The sequence below is a fragment of the Danio aesculapii genome, chromosome 16 (genome assembly GCF_903798145.1).
Source record: "Danio aesculapii chromosome 16, fDanAes4.1, whole genome shotgun sequence".
Taxonomy (NCBI): Eukaryota; Metazoa; Chordata; class Actinopteri; order Cypriniformes; family Danionidae; genus Danio; species Danio aesculapii.
The window spans coordinates 38,155,003-38,177,091 of record NC_079450.1 but is presented as its reverse complement, the minus strand read 5'-3'; the positions used below and the strand labels follow the sequence as shown (position 1 = coordinate 38,177,091).

Sequence of the window (22,089 nt, the reverse complement as noted above, 5' to 3'; positions counted from 1 at the left end):
AGATGTAATAAAACTTTTTATTTTAATAAATGCCATAAATTAATTAATAAATGCCATAATATAATAAAATCTAATAATGATAATGTACAAATATTATTCTTATTTCATTTGTAGTCAATACATATTATCAAGTCAGGCCTGCAAATACTCCACGCACAGATTTTTACAAGCTTACATGCTCAAGACAATATAAGTGCGAAAGGTGATTGCTGGAAAAGATTCTAGGGCAACATTTCCCGCAAACTCAGTGGCTTGGGATCTTTCCAAGTCTGTACAGGACTCACCGTCAAACGAGCGCTTTAAACCACGTGGCGTGAAGCGGAAATCCGCCGTTCTCTCAAAATGTCCGCGTCCGACGAACACACGTTGCCACAGGAGGAGGAGGATGAGTTTGAGGACATGGAGGCGAGTGGAAGCGACGAGGATGACATGGAAGGAGAAGAACAGAACGGGGACGGGCAGGAGAAAGTGTTTGTGCCCGGTCTGCAGCCGCTTCAACCGGGAGAAGAGCTCGAGATGGACCACTCCGCTTACCGCATGTATCACGAATGCCAGACCGGTCAGTCTCTGCCTTATAGGTTTCCACCAAATATAAACATGCACGATGTATTTATGTGCAGGGTTGTTAATGTTTGCATGAGGGTTGTATATTGCATAATTCCACAAAAATAAATAAATAAATAAATAAAAAGAAAAAGTAGGATGGCAAAACATGTTTGTTTATTATTTGAAATACTTAAGTAACGTTAATTATTATTTTAACCACGATATTTTTATTACATACACATACTATTACAATATGGTACTGCTGCCATAGTACTTAAAAAAAAATCTTAGATTAAAAAAAAAGTCTGATCATGTCATTCCAAAGGATGTGTACAGAAAATTGTGTTGATAGATGCATTACAGCATTTTGTATTGTTAAATTGTTTTCACAATTTGTATTAATATTGTTATTGATATTATTATTATTATTATTATTATTATTATTGTTATTATTATTGTAAATTTGTTTATTTTGAAGGACTGTTTTCAGGACCATTTACCTGTTGTTGTTATTACCACTGTATTAATAATTATATCTCACACTGTTTCTCCTTAGAATTGTGAGGTACAGTTGAAAGGTTTTGATAATTAACTATTTTATGTACGTTTGTCATTTATTTTAGTAATGTTAGCTATGTTAAAGGTGAAATATAGTTGGTAAATTTTAATAACAAAACTTAACGCTGTTCATATATCACTGATCTCTCAACTCTAACCATAATAATAAACATAATAAAAAAGAATTTTCACACTTCTGACTTGTTATTATTGTTGTTGATACTATTATTAATTTTGTTTTACACCCTTGCCATGATTTTTTTTTTTTTTATCAAAATATTGAAACCCTTTCTAAATTTTGTGTGTGTGTGTGTGTGTGTGTGTGTGTGTGTAAGCTTGTATTTTACAGGACTGTAAAAATAATCAAAAATGTCTCTATCAATTTTCTCAAACAATTATACAGGGTTCATACACATTTTTACTACTAAAATTTTATGACTTTTCCATGATTTTTTCAAGATTTTCAAGTTTACATATCCGTGGTAAAAGAAAAACAATGCGTGCTCAAATTTATTATAGCATATCGTAAGACACGCAGCAATCTATTTAGTTTCAATTTGTATTTCTATCTATGTAAAATTAATTTCGATAATGCTTACACCACACTACTGTGAGAGTATGTGATTGGCCAAGGACAGAATAGAAGTCAAGGCAACTAAAACCTCTATTCAAGGATAAAGATATTTGTTTTCCATGACTTTTCCAAACATTTGTGGGTTTTTCTGTTTTTCCAAAACTTTTCCAGGTCTGGAAAATGCCATGTTAAAATTCCATGACTTTTATAGGTTTTTCATGACCGTATGAACCCTGATAATATTTGATTTACCAAAGTCACACAAGTGGCAATTTCACATCCGGAACGGATAGACATCACATCCAAAATGAAGCTTTTTTCCCTCATGAATGCAAAAATGTCAAATAAAATTAAATCAATCATGTTTTTTTCTATAGAGCCAACACTTATTATTTTGATCAGCATTATTTCTTTTGGATTGTGCAGTTTAATTCACAGAATTTCTACAAAGTGTTGTCTACTGTAAACTCACAGACTTTTTTTAGTCACATCCTTATGACGCATTTATTTTCCTAATTTAAAGTATAAAAAAGATTACAGATTGATCCCATAAGTCTGTGATTAGTTGCTTTGGAAAATATAAACAGATGTTTCAACATGTTAACATGTACTTTCTCTGTATATTATGTTTTTATGTTTTGAGTTTTTACTGCAAATGTCACATCCATAACGCTGCAATTGCTCTATTATGAAGTAGGGCTGCACAATATATCATTTTAGCATCGATATCGCAATGTGCACATCTGCAATAGTCACATCGCAGGATTTGCAATGTTGAGTTGTGGTTATAATGACCAGGAACCACCTTTCAGAACATGTTTGTGTAGCACCCTAGAGTGAAAAATCTTTATTTGGATATGTTGTAAGGAACTGTGACTAAGATATCAAGCAAACTTAAACCAAGAAGTTCAGTTTAACAATGATTAAATTGTATTTAATTGTTTATACAATTAGACAATATGTTTGATTAATGGCGAATTTATGTTAGACTCCACAGAAAACCACAAAACATTTTTAAAATCTATTTTCTCTTTTATTCATCTATGCTTGCAAATTGTTAATTTTGTTTTATGCAGATGTATGAATTCATTTCAAGTGAAGTCATTTAGATCATCTTATGTGAAACTATATTCATATCACAATGTATATCACAAAAAAACAAATATCAGTGTCAGTTTTTTCCAATATCGGGCAGCTCTATTATAAAGTAATACATTTATTATGTCCATTGATGATAATCCTCTCCAATCCCAAGTATCGTACAGTAAAACCTTACAGATAAACAATTTTTATTAGTAGTATAGTAGTCATTTATTTTTATACTAAAAGCTGCATAAAATGCAGTAAAACAAAGTCATGCAAAAGTAAGTTTCATGAGAATCAACTTTAACTTCTGAACACAACAACTTCATAACAATGTGTGTTGATTTTGTTTTCTTGTGAAGCTCCCATATAATAGGTGAACTTGTCTGTCTTCTGCAGGTGCTCCATGTTTGAGTTTTGATGTAGTGCGTGATGGAGAAGGAGACGGGAGAGAGCAGTTTCCTCTCTCTATGGTGCTGTGTGCTGGAACACAGGCAGACACTGCACTGAGTAACAGGTCAACTCACAGCACCACTTTTATTATTTTCAATATAAGATTTTGATGTTTGGCTTCCCCATCCAGGACCCAGAGATAATAACGTTTTCTCAATCTCTATTCAGGCTTATTGTCATGCGCATGTACAACCTTCAGGGAACTGAGAAAAAAAGAGATGAAGACGAAAGCAGTGATGAAGAAAGTGATGAAGATGAAGAAGACGAAGATAAGAAACCACAGTTGGAGCTGGCCATGATGCCACATTATGGAGGCATCAACAGAGTCAGAGTAAGTCTGGGTGCTTTTATAATTTACTCATGTTTCGGTTCATTATAGTTTTGTAATAATGTACATATTTTCTAAGGTTTTAGCAGTATGTCAGAAATTAACAGTCCACTCAAAAGTAGATTAATTAGTCTAAGGTGATTTGTGTGTCCAGTTCCTAGATAAAGCTGGTACTGCAATCATCAGCAAGTCTTAAGGCAGGGGTGTCCAAACTCGGTCCTGCAGATTTTAGCTCCAACTTGCCTCAACACACCTGCATGAATGTTTCTAGAAAACCTAGTAGGAGTTTGATTAGCTAGCCCAGTTGTGTTTGATGGGGTTGGAACTAAAGTTTGCAGGACACCGGCCCTCCAGGACCAAGTTTGGACAATCCTGTCTTAAAGTCTCTCGCGATAATAATTTTTTGTTGTGCGATATATTGTCACAGAAATTGTTGCGATTAATATTGTCATTTTATGCCACTGATTATTTAACAGCATAATAATGCAAATAAACACTTGACATTCTTAAGGTCATTTAAGTTTTATAATTCGATGTTAAAAAGATAAATGTCCTATTAAATAGACTATTAAATGGCCTAATAGGTAAATGTCCTATTATATACTTTGACAGGTGAGGTAGAACGTAAATGTCATTGTAAAATGGGTCTTACGTTGTTTGTAAATTTACTGGGAACAAAAAAAATAATATTTGCAGGTTAATATTCATAAACGCTAGTCTGAAACTCGATTTGATTGTGCATAGCACGACTTTTAATTTATTCATTCAATTTCCTTCGGCTTAGTCTCAGTTCAGAGGTCGCACAGCGGAATGAACCACCAAATTATTCATTACAAAATTTTTGTTAAAAGTATTTAATAGTAAACTGAATATGATCTTCAATTCACTTAAAATGAAGAGTCCCGGTGAGTCAGGAGTATTCAGTGCTCATAAACCCACTGAGAACAGTCTCACCTAAGCTACTGCTTCTGAAATCTACCGCTGACTCTGGTGCATGTCTCTATAGTGGTTAAACATGAGATGCAATTCATTTTAGCTAGATCTAACCATCATTTCAGTTATATTTTTCAACGGTAAAGATTGAGGTCATCTCCAAGTGTTGTATGATAAGTCGATATATCGATTATTATGACAGGCCTAGGTAGGTGTTCATAAATTCATAAAACACGAAAGGTTGGACTCCGTGTTGTGTACAAGCCATCAAATAATTTTAAACTCCAGGAGGTGTGTGCAGCGCACTTTGAGCTCAAGTCCCACTCGCTCAGAGCTGACCAGTCAATTTGGAGCTGGCTCCGACCTCTGTTTATACCATTCTCTGCTTCCCTGCCTAGATGTGTCTGACAGTCGCGGCTTTTTATCAGTTTAATTTTGATTAATTGTGTGGTCCTAGTCAAAAGTCTTCTGTCACTGGAGCGTTTGAAAGCTGCGTCTATCAGAAGATTTATCTGTGAGCAGATATACGAGTGAAATGCTGACCGAAATGTTACTCAAGTTTTTATTTCAAATAAAGATGTGAACAACTAGGGAACAAAGCGGTCATGAAATGTGTATTAAACACATTTCAGTTATAATGTTAGGCTAGTTACCTCAGACAGCCAATGACTTTTATTTTTTAATCAATAAATCTTTTATCAGAGCTAGGTTATAGACTGGGATTTGTTAATGCTGGTCACTGGAAAGTGTTGCTTAGCAATGGAATATGCTATGAGTAAATAGTCAAGACCTTTTTTAAATTTCAGAATCAAATGTTAGCCAAGTCGGTAGCTTTGTCCTATGTAGTTTACTTAAACATCATCCGTTGATACTTGAACAGGTCACCCAGCGAGGGGAACAGACATTAGCAGCGGTGTGGTCGGAGAAAGGCCAGGTGGAGATTTTTGACCTTCGACTACAACTTGAAGCAGTGCATAATTCAACTGCGATGTCGGCCTTCATCAAGCAGGAGAAGGAAGCCACGCCCCTTTTTAGTTTTGCTGGTCATATGTCAGAAGGATTTGCCGTTGATTGGTCACCCAAGGTGCCAGGTGAGTTACGTGGATTGTGGAAAATAGTTTTCAGTTTTGACATAAACATTTTTAGAAAGATGAAGTCATTGGTCAAAAAATGATGACGTTTAATTTCTTTGTCCATGTTGTGTACATAAAATGAAAAGGCTTCATTGGGTTACATTGTAAAAAATGCTGGGTTCCACACAATCGATTTGTGCAAGGACCACATGAAGGAATTAAGTAAACTTAGCTTTAACTAAATTAAGTGGATTGAACATAAAACAATTGTCCCAAAGACAATTTCTTTCAACTGTAGCTGTGTGGATGCTATAGGCTTAGTGGAACATATTTTTGTTGTTGTTGTTTTTTTTTTTCAATTCTCACCTTTATTTTGATCAATCAAAATCTTTCAGGACTAGTTTGCACCTTACTATGCATTTTTGTTGCCACACAAGTTTTACTTTTTCACTTTTTCTTCTATAGTACTTTATACAACTTGGATTGAGTCAAAGCTCTTTTACATGGATGCACAGGAAAATGATTGACCCTAAAGCTGTGGTTCTCATACTGTGGTACTGTGGTACGAGGGCTTCCTGCTAGTGGTATTGCTAAATAATAAAAGATTAAATTGAACACACTTTTTGTGGAGCACAGATGCATGCTAGAGAAGCCCTTCTGCAGACCAGTCCTGTTGTGTTGGCATTTCAGTTACTGCAGGGATTTCCCCATGCTACATCATTGGTAAAATAATTATTACAAATGTGTTAAAATGTGTGCTCGTAGTTGTGTAAAATAATGCGTCTTTTCGATATATAAACTTATTTGTTTTGTAAAGCAGCCTGACTTGTTTAGTTTGTTACCTCAGATTTAAGCTAATTTAATTTGGACGTGATTCAAATGGTGCGAGATACAGAGCGTAGACTCAAGCAACTTTGCCATGCTTGAAGCTCAGAGGTAGAATATAGTGAAACATTTCCAGGTTTTGAGGAATAAGCTACTATACATTAATACTTTACAAGTACATCACTTTTCTTTTAACTTTTTAATAACAGTGCCATTTTTAATTAACTTTTGAACACGCATTTTAATTAAAACGGTGAAGTTTTGTTGGGTTTTTTTTTTTTTGTCTGCAAGCAGTTCATGTTCAAGCTATTTTTAATGTTAAGTAAAGTAGCTGATAATAATACATATTCTTAATAATAGTAATTAATTTGCCTGATTTTTGAACAGTGCAGTGCTGTAGCTGCTTAATTAGGCCTACTACGCTTCTGTATTTCAACACTGGTCATTATGGTGGTACTTGGAGAGACATTTTTTTTCTGAGGTGGTACTTGGTGAAAAAAGTTTAAGAACCACTGCCCTAAAGCATCTTAGAGAACCTTTTGGGCAAAATCATTGTTTTGTTTATTGTTCGACTGGTTCCAAACCTGTTTGAGCTTATTTTTTTCTGTTTAACACAAAAGATGATATACTGTAGAATGTTTGGAAAAAACGGCAAGTAACTTCCAATAGTGGATTTCAATGGCTTCTTTTTCCCAACGTTCTTCGGAATATCTTGTTTTGTGTTTAACAGAAGAATGACATTTATGAATGGGTAATAAGGTGTCTAGATTATTAGGACTGCTGCTTTAGAATCTGACTTACTGAGTCATTTCATGTTTGCTTACCTCAGGACGCATGGTGAGCGGCGACTGTAAGAAGAACATTCATGTCTGGGAGCCACAGGAGGGCGGTACATGGAAAATAGACCAGCGGCCTTTCAGCTCACACAGCAAATCTGTTGAGGACCTGCAGTGGTCTCCTACTGAAGCCACGGTGTGCCATTCTAAAGAGAACCATATTCATTTTTTGAATTGAAGAAGTGGATGTCATGGATAAATTAATGCTTCACTGTCTCTCCAGGTCTTTGCATCATGTTCAGTGGATCAGTCCATTCGCATATGGGACATCAGAGCACCCCCCAATTCCATGCTTTCAGCCAATGAGGCTCATTCTTCAGATGTCAATGTAATCAGCTGGAACCGGACTGAACCGTTTATATTGTCCGGAGGAGACGATGGCCTCCTCAAAGTCTGGGATTTAAGGCAGTTTCAGGTGAGCACAAGCGACGGGAAACAAATATCTTGTTGTTTTTGTTTTGTTTTCCAGTTTAAAGGAATAGTTCGCTTCAATTTAAACTCTGTCCTCATTTACTCACCCTTGAGTTGTTCCGAACTTGAGGGTTTTTTCCCCTTGTGCTGTTGAACACACCTGTTGAAGAATGTTGGAAACTTGTGCTGTCCCATGCTGTTTGTTTTTCTTTCTTAATTGTTAAGTTTCCAACATTCTTCAAAACATCTCCTTTTGTGTTCAACAGAAGAAACTCAGACTAGTTTAGAAGATGACCTTGGTGGGTAAATGAGGACAGAATTCTCATTTTCAGATTAATTTTTCCTTTAAGTGAAAGAAGCGAGTTAGGGAACACATAAAGAGGCTGTCTTTGTGTAATTTGTTTGTAAAGTATGTTGTTTCAAGACATCTGACATTTGCTTACTTGCAAACAACAGAACTGGCAAAAATGCTGTAAAGCCGGGATGTTAAAAATGTGCTTACACTGTAAAAATGCTGGCTTCCACACAAATGATTTGTGTTGGGGCAACATGAAGGAATTAAGTTAACTTATTAGCTTTTACAAATTAAAGTGAATTGAACATAAAACAGTTAGGTAGTCCCACAAAAACCTTTAAGATATTAGTTATTTCAGAGCATATCAAGTAAGTATTTAAACAAAAAAGCATTTTTAGTATATATAGTTGTATTAAATAAGTATTTTAATTTTAAAATTATTGTGGTGTAGGAATATTTTACAGTTTGAACCCAAAAATGACCAGTCTGATGAAGAAGAGCCGGCATCAGATTAAATCTGTTTACAATCATAAAACATCAATGATTATACTCTTATATATCGTCATTTACTGCGTCACACATATAGGTGTTCTAACCTGAAAGTGAAGTGCTGTGCAGGTAAACCTTTAGCCTCCTTGGTAGAGCAACTGACTCCCATACAGAAAGTCACCGGTTCGATCCCTGCTGAGAGTAGGCTGGGTGGTGTAGAACCGGTGGGGTTACACATACAATTCTGGGGTCCGTTCTTCGTACCTGGATTACTCAATTAGCTGGATTTGGTTATTGACAATTTGACACGATCCAGGATCAATTCGTTCTTCAATACTCATCCCGGAGTTGTTGTCATAGCAACAGTTCTGGTAGCTCAAACCTGCTCGGAAGCATGCTCATTTCACATAAACAGGATTAGATCGGCTCGTTTCAAGCAGAGGTAAAACTGAAAGTATGTACTGAATGCTGATATTTTCTTAAGGGGGTCACACACACCAGAAGTGCTCCTCGGCGGCGCACCACGCAGCGCCATGCATTTCAGAATTCTAAACATAGGGTGCTATCATGGTACACAAACCGGCGCTGCAAGTCTGCAAGGCCCAGCCGTGACTCAGGACGCTGTTCATTTTTCTGCCACGCCACAGAGTGCCATCTGAATCGTTTTGTTTAAAATAGCATGCGAATGTGTGCGTCTGGTGTGCGACACTTTCAACTGTCATGTGCACGCCGTGTCGTGGCGCATCCGGTGTGTGACGGCCTTTACAGTAGTAACCTATATACACTTGGGAAAATAGTAAAATAGTTTAAAAATGGTTAAACTCCAAAATAAAAGTACAAAAACTGTCATGGGGTGGTTCTTCCCAAGGGCTTCAAAGAGAACATTTATCAAAATGGACCATTTAGATACAAACGCGTACTATTTTAAGGTACCAATCCAGCTTTAGCACTATTTGTCTATGATAATAGAGAACATGCACAATCAACTGTTGTTTTTTTTGTTTGTTTTTTAAAAGGAATAATAATTTATGCAGTCATTCATATGATGAGACCGATAGTAGCCTATGATTTGATGCTTCGCAAAAGTTTCAGACACCTTCACCAATATCAAAATGCTTTTTTTGATGCAAAATTAATTTAAACAGCCAGTTATTACGATTAATCCGCTCTAAATGTACAACTAAATAAATTGATAAATGTTCTTGACACATGAAAGTGTAAAGCCTGCAGCCCACAACTAATGTGGACAGTTATTGTGTATTTTGCTCACATGGATAATTGAATATTAATCAGATGATGTCATTACGCTGCTGTGCAGTTGGCCAATCATTGCTTTGCTGATCATGATTACGAGGATCGGTAGATCCGTCCTTCACAACACACGCAGCGTTCTCAGATCAGTTCATCCAGACATTTGAATCTGATTCGCGAACTTGTTTGAAGAACCAAATTACCAAGAGATCAGTTATCAAGCTTAAAAAATCCAAAAGTCACTTAAAAAGACCCCCTGCTTAAAAAGTCAAATCATCTTGGATCATTTAGGCGAGGTACAAAGAACGAACCCCTAAATGATATCTCAATATCTCAAGCATGCAAACGTCAGACAACCACTAGGTTGTTCAGAGCTGACCCCAGACCTGTGAAAAGATCCACAATCGAATAAGCACACACGCACTCTCAAAGTACAATCTGTCTCTTACCCAAAGCAGAGTGTACTCTCAGCCGACTTTATCAAAACTGGTTAAAAACTGGTATAATCTACATCCAAACTGGCAGCTTACATACAAAGGAATTAACTTTAAAAGATTTAACACTTAAAATGACAAATATCACTATATATATAATGAACACATTGCAAATAACAATATGAACAGTTGTTTCCAATTCTTCAAGAGTCCAGTCTACTCAAGAGTTCTGACCTGGCTGGGTAGATCCTGAGGAAACCAATCATTTGACATACAGAAAAAGCAATGACACATGTTTATTCCAGTTTCACTTTGAAGCAGGATGACACTAAGGTCACCATATAGTCTAGGCCCCTAAAAGATTCAACTTTATTAATAGCCACAAAGATATAAGAAAGGATGTGTGTTACTCCATCCATCAGAAAATCCATGCCATCAGTGGAATAAAATTTGGGATAAAGATATTTGCAATTTTTTAATTTATATTTATTAATTTTTTTTATTTTTTTAAGTCTGCCTCCCTGAACTGTATTTAATAATACAGTAAAGCAGTAATACATTATTATTAAATTATAACAATTTAAAACAACACTATTTTTTATAGTATTTTCAAATGGCATATATTCCTATAGTGCAATAATATGCTAATGTGTTACTCGGGAAGCTTTTGTTTATTATCATATATCTTGAAAACATTTGTGCTGCCTAATGTATTTATTTAATAGTATTTTGTTGCAGAAAGAACAGTATTCATTGCAAATAGTGATGCCACCTAAAATGGTACAGAAGATATTTAACAATTTCAAATGTAAAAAAAAAAGAAACGCAACCTAATTATTTGAACTGGAACATTCATTGGTATGTGCCATTATTTCTGCATTTATTAACGGGTCACTGTTATGTTGATTTTTCTCAGTCTGGACGTCCGGTGGCCAGTTTTAAGCAGCACAGTGCACCAGTAACATCAGTGCAGTGGAGCCCTGTTGACTCCAGTGTGTTTGCCGCCTCTGGAGCTGATGATGTCATCAGCCAATGGGATTTGTCGGTGGAGTCATGTGACATGGGAGGACAGGCAGAGGGTGTAAAACAGCTGCCGCCACAGCTACTGTTCCTTCACCAGGGCCAGAAAGAAGTGAAGGAGCTCCATTGGCACCCGCAGATTCCCGGAGTCCTCATTTCCACTGCGCTGTCGGGATTCAACATCTTCAGAACTATTTCTGTGTAGAGTGTGTTTGTTGATAAATGAGAGAGAGAGAGAGAGAGAGATTGGCCTGTTGTTTTTTTCAGGCAGAAAGAGTGTGCAGGTGTGCCATTTTAAGTGTATATAGATGGATGAGCGGAATATTTAGGTATGCGTGACTCATATGCATTTGTTCATTTCTCCTCGAAACCAAATTTCTTCCACTCCTTGAGGCTGTAATGATGTCATTGCATGCTTAATTACTAAATGGTGCCTGTTAAAAGAGCATTCTGAATCATCCACAAGTCTGGCGGTTTTGTATTGGCTTTGTTTATAAATGATAAAACCAACATATTTATGAAATGAGACCTTTTTAAATTGAGTATCCTGATTTAATGATTCTCAGTTAAACTATGAAAGAAAATAGATCCATATGGGTGCTTATGCTTTGTATCATACTTGATACAGTTGTATTTGAGGTCTCAAAGCACCAGACAGAACCTGCAAACCTTTTTTTTTTTTACTGTTTCTGCACAGAATTTTGTAAAAAAAAAACAAAAAAAAAAAACAATATATATATATATAAATTTTTTTTTCTTTTTAAATATTTCCCAAATGATGTTTAACAGAGCAAGTAAATTTTCACAGTATGTCTGATAATATTTTTTCTTCTGGAGGAAGTCTTATTTGTTTTATTTCGGCTACAATAAAAGCAGTTTTAAATTTTTTAAAACCATTTTAAGGTCAAAATTATTAGCCCCTTTAAGCTATATATTTTTTCAATAGTCTACAGAACAAACCATCGTTTTACAATAACTTGCCTAATTACCCTAACCTACCCTAACTTAATTAACCTAGTTAAGCCTTTAAATGTCACTTTAAGCTGTAAAGAAAAATATCTAGTCAAATATTATTTACTGTCATCGTGGCAAAGATAAAATAAATCAGTTATTAGAAATGAGTTATTAAAACTATTATGTTTAGAAATGTGCTGAAAAAATCTCTGTAAACAGAAATTAGGGTAAAATAAGCAGGGGGTCTAAGGGGGGTCTAAAACACCTACGGTGTTTTAAATTGTGAAGAATCATTGTTTTTGAAACTAATGAAGAGAGCAGAAGTCAAAGATTCATTCAAACTATTTAGCCTGACATGTTTACTGTTCCCAAATATTTAAAATATTTCTCAAAATAAAATATATTGTGTTTAAAGGGGGAAAAGTCTTTGTTTTTTTACCCAGACATTTAAAAAGAATATATTTTAGAGCAGTAATCACAATACCGTGAAACCATGATATTTTTGTTTAACATTATCATACTATCAGAATCATATACCGGCCCGTGCCTACTCGTATAATATGATAAATGACATCGGATTTTGATGTTTTTTTAAAAAACTAAAACTATCAGTTTCAACTATACATGCTCATTGAGAACAAAAGATTTGTCCAGAAAAGTGTAACATTATCTATCCGTTGGTCTCTTTCAAGCAGTTGACATGACAGAGAAATATTTTAGTCTGTCTAAAGCCGCTAAATACAGCCTGGAGGAGTTGCAAAACAAAAAGACATTTTTCAACACGTACAACAACCTCAAACTGCTTTGAATGACTGAAGAAGATATACTACATAAAATCATGTTACGTGCAAATATTAAATATCACAAAATGTTATTTACAATTGAGGTTTTATAATGCACCCATTAAGTGCTCTGAAATGTCCATTAGGGCTGAGAAAACTGCTACCTCATGGTTCCAGTGGCTCTAGCTGGAGAGAGGAAATGGTTTGGATATGGAAGGATGCCCTCCAGTGTAAGTGTGATGAAAGGGCCTGTTTACGTTTTTGGCCATTTTTGACATTTTTGTTATTACTCAACTTCACTTCCAGCTATTGTTCGCTTTTACACTTTGATCTACAGCCAACGATGCAAGACAAATAACTTGGGTCAAGTATTTGACACTTATAGAAATAATAATAATATTATAAGAAAAATAAATGTAGTGTAATGTAGAATAATTAACTTGAAAGGTCTTGAGAATTTAAACTATTTTTATCCAACTGTCTTGAAAATTCTCTCACTCTGATCCAGTGTGGGTAAAATACAGCAGGTATTCATTTATTTACCTGATTTTAAAATAAGATGTATTAATAAAACAGTATGCTTACAGAAATGCACATTCAAAGAATACAACATGTCACAAATAGTTTCATAAAAATTTTATTACATATTTTGGTCTAGCCCCAGTCTACATCATTTAAACTGAGTGGTTTCGGGCGTACAATAATGACTGATTGTCTATTATACAAATTGAAATCAAACAAATGTGAAAGCAAGATAAACACAAACTGCTTTTGAAAATGAATCCAGCCTAATAAAAGCTTTCTCTGTTTCCCTTTATAAAGTGGTCAAGATCTATAATTATTATCATCATTATTCATTCACAGTTTATAAACTATGCATTTTACACTTGTTTAGCTTTTAAGACTATTTTGTAGTGTGTAACTATAGTTTATATTTCATTTTAACCATTTCTAAACGAATACATCTTCAACAACGCAATCCGATTGCTCTCATTTCTTCAAGATATGTATGCTTATGTAATAAACCTTCCCATGAGAAAATTCCAGCATTTTTGAATGCATTCAGCAACCTTGCATCCTTACACAAAAAGAAAGGCCACTTTTCAATGAAAATAAGCAAGATGAAGATGGAAAACATCTTCATTTAAGGCACTGTGCATAAGAATGTAAGGAATCATTGATAATGTTGCATGTGGTATTTGGCTTTAGAAATGGATCAGCTGTTATTCGAAGGGAACATTTACATGCCAACAGTGTGGTAAACATGTATAAGTTTTTACTTGGCATTTTTGGAAAGTTTCATACATTTATATGTGACCCTGGACCACAAACACAGTTCAGTTTGTGGGAATAGCCAGAAATACATTGTGTGAGTTAAAATGATTCATTTAGAGCATTAAAGTATAGATAATCTTCCGAAAAGATATCTAGTCAATTTCTCACCATAATTATATCAATATGTAATATTTGATTAGAAATATGCATTGCTAAGAACTCCATACAGACATCTTTAAAGCAGATTTTCTCATTAATTCCATTTTTTTAACTCTCAGATTCCAGATTTTCAAATAGTTGTTACTCGTCCAGTTATTGTCCTATTCCAGCAAACCATACATCAGTGGAAATCTTATTTATTATTTCAGCTTTCAGATGATTGCCAATAAACTTACCCTCATGACGGGCGACACAGTGGCTCAGTGGTTAGCACTGTCGCCTCACAGCATGAAGGTTGCTGGTTCGAGTCCCGGCTGGGTCTCCAGCTAGCAGCTAAACTCCAGCTAGCATTTCTGTCTGGAGTTTGCATGTTCCGTAGTGTATTTCCCAGTAATGGGTTGGGCATCCGCTGTGTAAAACATATGCTGGATAAGTTGGTGGTTCATTCCACTGTGGAGACCCCTGATGAATAAAGGGACTAAGCTAAAGGATAATGAATGAATGACCCTCATGAATGGTTTTGTGGTCCAAGGCCACATATAGACAATCCACAAAAATGACTACAAACACTGTAATATGCATGCCAGGTCAGTAGGTAGCGATGCCACTTTTTAAAGAAACACCACTCGCCTGTGCACATTGTCTTGTAGTGCAGCGTTTTTGTTTTGGTTACTCTAAACAAATTGTGAGTGATTCCACAATTGTTATAAAATCACTTCTTGTTTTACACAGAACAACAACGGCACTTTAAAATCCATTTTGTGTTTGCATTAAGGCAACAAAATGGCTTTGACGTGTTTGGCGTTAATCAATGATGTTGTGTAAACACCCCTTTTGGTTTCAGTTTTCTATGAACTCCAGCTATTTCCTCTACATCGAGATTAAAGTGGTTTCCAGTTACCTGAACAAGGTGAAGTGCCCCATAACAGATCTATAAAGTGGACAAACAGAAGATTTGCTGTTCAATATTATGCTTAAACCTTGGGAGATGTACTTGTCAGACTGTTTCCTGGGTTGTTCTTTTATATTATCTCACCGTCCGTGGGAGACTTTCAGAATTTGTAGTTATAAAATCCAATAAAAAAATCCAATTCTCATAAAATAGATCCGAAAACGAGTAAACGCAATCGTAAACTTCATAAGGCTATAAAAGAGAGTTCCAAATCGTCCTAAAGAAGTAATTTTCTCTCCATTTGGTTTTTTTAAAAAAAATGCTTCAGTTCACTTGATCCCTCCACTTCTTTTTGATCCTCAAAATGTTTGCAAAGTCCTCTTAAAGCCCAATCTCATCATCAAGCTCGTCCTCAAACGTGTATCCCTGTTCTCCATTGGCAGCCTCCTCCTCCTCTGAATCAGAATCTGAGAGGTGTTGATCTTCTCTCCTTCTGTCCAGCGGTGAGACTCCTTCATATTCTGAGCTCGCTGAGGAAGAAAGGCTCGGAGAGTTTTCCTCTCTTCGGTTAACCATCTCCTCTTGTCTCGGGTCTTTATCGAAAGCCGTCCTCCCGCTAATCTCCTGCATCCCTTTATTTGGCCTCAAGCTCATTTCTTCTCCTTCAACCTCAAGCCCCTCGATCACTTCCTGTCGACCGATGATCTCATCGCGTTTGTCGCTGAAGCGCACTTTAGGCCTGAGCCCTTTGGATTTCATGCCGTTGACTTCATTCAGCTGCTCGTCTCTCAACTCTCTGCTCAAGCTTTCCATTCTCATCCTCTCGTTCAACTCATTCCCAACATTTCCTGACGACATCATCACATCTTTCGATCCACTCATGAAAACCTCTTCGTTTCCTTTGCAAGAACCCATCGTCAGTCCGTCCATCACTCCCAGAACATCTCCCAAAATCGAAGGCCCTAAATCCAAATCGAGGTCAAATGAAGAAACTGAATCGGAATGTCGGAGCTCGCTTGGACCAGTATCTTCCACGTATTTCATTTCATCATTATAGTTCGTCTCAATGTCTTGGTTCTCGTTCATGGTAGTAGTGGCCGTGACTGGTTGAGCGGTGTTGGGTTCTGGACTTGAGGGGCCATGGCTGGACAGAAAGGAGGTGTCCCCAAAAGCGTCCCCACCCCGACCGATGTGCATGGTGTGACGGAAATCACCCAGGGGAGCAGAGATCATGGTGGGGTCCAGACGAGGGGCTCGGGATGATTTGTGAAGAGGCATTGTTGCGACTGAGGAACGAAATTGCAAAGTCAAATAGTGTAATAAACATTTCCAATGCAATAATGTGGTTTATAATTAAACACTACATCTAGACCACTTACTGAATTAAATAGTAAGAATGCTTGATGCGATATATTGGTCAAGCTTTACAATAAGGTTCCATTAGTTATTCTCTAGCATTAATTAAGACTGAACAATACTTGTACAGTGTTTATTAATCATAGTTAAATGTTAATTATAACATTTATCAAAATCCAAAACTGTGCTTGATATAATTAGTTACACTGTGAGTAAACAAATAAGTTATTTTCAATAACTAATGTTAACAAAGATTAAAAATATTGTAATGAATGTATTGTTTGTTGATGGTTAGATTACATTAAAGCAACGGTCTCAAACTCAATTCCTGGAGGGACGCAGCTCTGAACAGTTTAGCTTAGGCTATGTCTGAAACCGCCTACTATTATGTAGGTACTACATTTGAATTAAAACATACTTCTCAACCATTAGAAAAGTATGTTCTATACAGTATAAACAAAGAGCATAGAATCACCAAGAGGCGACACTCTAGTGCGATTTGGGAAACAGCCATTTTGGAATGAAAGTTACAATAGAACAACAGCATATTATAAGTCTGCAAAATAAACTATTAAAAGTGCTGATGATTGTGATGGTAAGTGTTGTATTGTCGTCTTTCAGGTTGTATCTCAGCTTTAATGCACTTTTAAATAAATAAATAAAAAATAAAGCAGCTGCTCGCCATCGCAACAGCAATAAGATCCAATGGACAGCCGAGCGCTTTCACTCCAAAATGGCGGAATCCGGGGCTGTTGCTGGGCGCAGCTGTTGCGATGGAACGTTTTATTGAGTGTCGCCTTTTGGTCATTCTGAGCTCTTTGGTATGAATTTGTGCAGTATGGATGGAATTCAGACGTATTACATCCGCCATTTTGTTATGGTCAGGTGATCTACCTGTGTCAGTTGTGTCGCTTCACTCCTAATAATGAATTCTCTCGCAGGGCATCATGGGATAGCACAGCATGTGTGGGATGCGCACTTCAGAATCTCGCCGGAAGTAGTAGGTCATCCGGGTACTTCTCGCATACTGAATTTCGAATTCTATGAATTCAGACATACTACTCGGCTTGCATACTGATTTTAGCGTACTGCATAGTATGGAAGTATGTGGTTTCGAAAGCAGCACTAGTCTTGAACACCTTGATTAGTTGGATCAGCTGTGATACAACCCTGGATTAGGGTTGAAGCAAAACTGTGCAGAGCTGCGGAATCGAGACAGTTCACCCTTCAAACTTAAGCACTTCTATCTTCTGTTAAACACCAAATAAGATTTCCTGAAGAAAGCTGAAATCATTGATAATTATTGACTGGAATCATTGACTTCCATAGTGTTTGTTTTTCCAACTACGGAAGTCAATGGTTACAGGTTTTCAGCTTTCTTCAAAAAATATTCTTTATTCAACAGAAGAAAGTAACAACCTAATTGTAATACTGTGAATTGAGCATTGCCAATATTTTTATCCCATCAATCAATGGCTATAAGTACGAATCTTGCATTATATAAGGAGATCACTACCCAAATTTATATTGTCAATTGTGTTGTGATTGCTGGTCCTCTCAGCAGCGTGATAAACAAAACATATTCAAATTATAAATGGGTTATATATAGCCTACAAAGTACAACCCCTTCATAAGAACTAAAAAACTATCACTCACTCTAGTTCATCTCATGCTGTTCCTTTATAATCAATAAATCTAGAGGATTTGTGAACATGCAGAACTCAGTACTGAACAAAAACCTTTTGCAGCATATTGACCAGTGAGTGTATACTGTCTAATAAAATAACTCCTCACTGGCTGTTTCATACAGAAACATCACTGGCTGCATACTGTACCTTAGTACTAAAACAGTATGCTAATAGAAAGCATTGGTTCTTTCCAGAGAACAAACACATTGGAGCATTTGCCAATTCTGTTTCACCAGTATCCTATTGTTACAGCTTTTGCTTTCATTTTGAAACCCTCAAACAATACACCAACATTGAAGTTGGCCCAAATGACCTATATATTACAAAATGCGCATTAAATATTGGTTATTTTCCATTGTGAAGTACTACTCTACATCATTGTTATTTCAGAAAATGAGAGTGTGTTAATCCATTTTAATATAATTATATAAGAACACAATTGTTATATATGTTGTTGCCAATGTTTTAAATATACTATCAGAAACGGTTTCATCATAAAATTTGCAATACATGTTTCTAAATCTCTTTCCTCATCTTAAAGTGTTATTCAGTGGAACTCGGTGGGTGAGGTGAGGTGAGATGAGATGAGATAAACATCTCGACGTCTTAGAGATATATTTTTATTATTATTTCCAGGTATGAAATCGTTGCAGGAAAAAAAGAGCTAGGATTGCGTAAAGCTTGTTAAAAAGAGCAGTTGACAGACGCCAAAAGCCAAGCTCGGACTTGTTATGTGAAGCGGGTGCAAAATGCCTTCTCCCCTCCAGCGTTCTCGCGAGGTCGGGGCACAAAATCTCAGACAACGAACGAACCCACAGTTAAATACGTTAAAAAACTTCATTTTATTGAATACTTACAAAATATATTTTTACAAACAGACGAAGTGTAATACTTAGTAGAGCCTACGAACGTTTGTTTAGGTTCATGTATACAGCTAACTGTAAAATATTCAATATTTTCGACAAAACACGAAAGAATAAGTAAGTTTCCCCTTTTTAATACTTGTTTATATCCTGTTTGTGAATATATGAGATTCTTATTTTTTTTAAGAAAATAAATAACCCCGCCGTTTACGTGACCTATTCAAAAACAACTGCAACAGCTGGAAAGAGGATCAGTTCAAGCATCTGTACCAGATCTGTTGACCACGGGTGTGAAATCAACTATACTAAAGGTTTGCTCTGCTGAAAGATATTATTTAAAGAAACTTTTTAAATACATATTAGACGCATTTTCTCGATAAACTAAACAGTGACTGCAGTCTTTAAACTCTTACCAGTGGTCTTAATTTTAAGCAGAAGACCTGCTTTTCCCCCCAGGAACGTGTCCTTCTGTCCGGTGAAGCTGTAATAGAGCAAAAAGTATATTTTTTGTGAATAAATTTATCAGCCAGTACAGTTTAAAGCAGTGGAGCTCTCTGAAGTGGGAGTTGCAGCAAAAAGTTACGCGCCCAACCGAGGGTCGAATTGATTTCGTACAAAACGGTTGAACTGGACTTACATTGATCACCGTGTGCTTGTCAATAGGTTTGTACCTGTTTGTTCCTCTTTTAAGAGATAGCTTCTTTAAATATCCTCACTTTTCGTCTTTTACGGACTTGCGTCGCTGCTCTCTCCGATATTTCTTTTTTTTCCTTTAGGGATGGGCAAGGAAGTGACGTGACTTTTATGTGGGAGCGCTTTGCTTCCAGCTGAAAGTAGCGACTGACGCATGTCTGCCTTTCCTCTCTGCTTTCTTCTGTGAGAACAAAATTATTTCACATCAATTTTCGTCTTAAGAATCGTCGACATTTTCTGTTATCATTATTACGTTTAACTAGGGTTAAAAGTAAGCCTGAAGCTGGGGTGACGCAAGATTTATTTTAAAGTGAGGAGAGGACTTCTAATATCAGAGAGTTATAGTGATTGTTATGGGCATTGTGTAGAACTGTTTGTACAGTGTGTTTGACTTTATTGCTATGGATGAAACACAATGAAAACAGTTTGGAATCCAGTCTGTCAACATTTTGAGCGTACTGAAGCTGAACCTGTTCTGTTTTGTATCTCCACCTTTACTTTCAACATCAATTTTATCAAGTTCGACTTTTTGAGTTCATCTGTAAATTATGACATTTGAAACCGTTTATTAAACCTCAGATAACAGAAAATCTGCATATGTCTGCTTATGTTAATTATAATGTAATATCTGAAAAGTTATACAGATTACTTATATTTAAAAAACACAATATTATGATTATGATCTTCATATATTATCTATAAAAATTTGCGTCTTTAAATATATGTCTATGAATATTATCTTGATATGTAAAATAGCTTGAGGGAAGATTAAGACAGAGTGTAATGCAATGGTTATTGAGAGATTTACAAATTAACATCCCTGTATTTTGCTAGTTTTTTTATTTGATACATAAAACCTTTCATCAACATATGCCTGAATTATCAAGTAAACTGAAGATGCATCCACCCATATTATTTATCTTTAAATACTAATATTGTTATAAAACATTAATTTGGTTCATCTGTAAAGCATGACATATACAAATTGAATATTTGTTTTATATTTGGCATCTGTTATAATATGGTAAATCCAAAAAAAAAAAAAAAAACATTTGGTGATGAATAGATGTTATATTCTGATAGCTTAGAAAATTTGTCACTGAGATTTTTAAGGTGATTAATGTTGAAAACAGGCAGCACGGTGGTGCAGTGGGTAGCACAATCGCGTCATAGCAAGAAGCAAAAAGAAAATGAATGAATCGATGTTGAAAATCTATGATAATTACATACTCTGTCTTAATATTATGTATTAATATTTAAATGTTTAATTTTATGACCAGAGCTCTGCGCCTTCAACTCTGAAGGGCAAAACCTATGCAATGACAATTGAACGTATAAATAAACATTCCGATAAGATCCCATTTGCTTATCTTTAAATAGCAAGTTTAATATAACCCTTCAATCAACACTGTACAGGAAAAATACTAAAAGGAGAAATCTTTATAAATTATACTAAAATCATTTAACATGCGTTCCTAACTAAGATACTAGGCTTTAATTTCATTGAATGTAATTCCTTAGAGATATAATACAGTAGGCTTTATATGATTTTAAAACCCGAGATCTTATAGACTATGAAATATAAACTGAAGACTCCAGCTGACAGTCTTTCTTCCTTGGTGGCTTAAATTTCCTGCCTGGGAAGAGAATTCAAGGATGCTGCAGCTGAGCCATGAATCACATCACTTCCTCTTTCTCAGCACAGCTTACGTCACACTCAAGCACACCATCACTGGGGCTACTAATACAATGATGAATGGCTGGAAGTGTTGCCAATGTATGAGATCACACATAATACCATACATTATTTAAGGAGGATTTTGCTGGATTGGTGAATACAATACATACAATTGAATAAAACACAATTTTTTGTATCTATACAATGTGGAAAACAGATCAAAACAGTGTTTAAACATTGGTCTACGTTTGCTTCACTTTAAACTTCCCATATTTTCAAAGCAGTTCTTGTATTCACAAAGTTTGCTATCCATTTCAAATGCAGAAAAGCTAGTCCATGCTTTTATGACTTCTAGGCTGGATTACTGTAATGCTCTGTTTGCTGGCTACCCAGCATCCTCTATTAACAAACTTCAGCTAGTACAAAATGCAGCTGCCAGAGTTCTTGCCAGGTCTAGAAATTATGATCATATCACCCCAATTTTATCCTTCTTACACTGGCTGCCTGTTAAGTTTTGTATTGATTTTAAAATATTGCTTCTTATAAAGCTTTATAAATTATTGCTTCTTATAAAGCTTTAAATAATCTAGCTCTTGTTTATCTAACCAACCTTCTGTCTCGCTACAATCCAACTCGCTCT

The 22,089-nt window shown here is 35.8% G+C and overlaps 2 protein-coding genes across 4 annotated transcripts; one reads left to right on the top strand and one right to left on the bottom strand.

Annotated features, from left to right (window-relative positions):
• The first annotated feature begins 303 nt into the window (after positions 1–303).
• Positions 304–11,632, top strand: grwd1 (glutamate-rich WD repeat containing 1). Its single transcript, XM_056474788.1, has 7 exons — positions 304–559; positions 3,161–3,278; positions 3,383–3,545; positions 5,356–5,566; positions 7,203–7,345; positions 7,433–7,624; positions 11,006–11,632. The coding sequence occupies exons 1-7, from the start codon at positions 343–345 to the stop codon at positions 11,312–11,314; spliced, it is 1,353 nt and encodes a 450-aa protein (XP_056330763.1). The 5' UTR covers positions 304–342; the 3' UTR covers positions 11,315–11,632.
• Positions 11,633–13,466: 1,834 nt separating this feature from the next.
• On the bottom strand, positions 13,467–19,864 carry cdc42ep5 (CDC42 effector protein (Rho GTPase binding) 5). 3 transcript variants are annotated; one of them, XM_056474789.1, is made up of 3 exons: positions 19,716–19,864; positions 19,492–19,559; positions 13,467–16,457 (listed from the first exon to the last, which is right to left on the bottom strand). In XM_056474789.1, the coding sequence occupies exon 3, from the start codon at positions 16,447–16,449 to the stop codon at positions 15,553–15,555; it is 897 nt and encodes a 298-aa protein (XP_056330764.1). In that variant the 5' UTR covers positions 16,450–16,457; positions 19,492–19,559; positions 19,716–19,864; the 3' UTR covers positions 13,467–15,552. The 3 variants fall into 3 exon arrangements, with proteins under 3 accessions (XP_056330764.1, XP_056330766.1, XP_056330767.1); XM_056474791.1 differs by having other exon boundaries at positions 19,750–19,861; XM_056474792.1 differs by lacking the exon at positions 19,492–19,559 and having other exon boundaries at positions 19,750–19,862.
• Between the last annotated feature and the right edge of the window lie 2,225 nt (positions 19,865–22,089).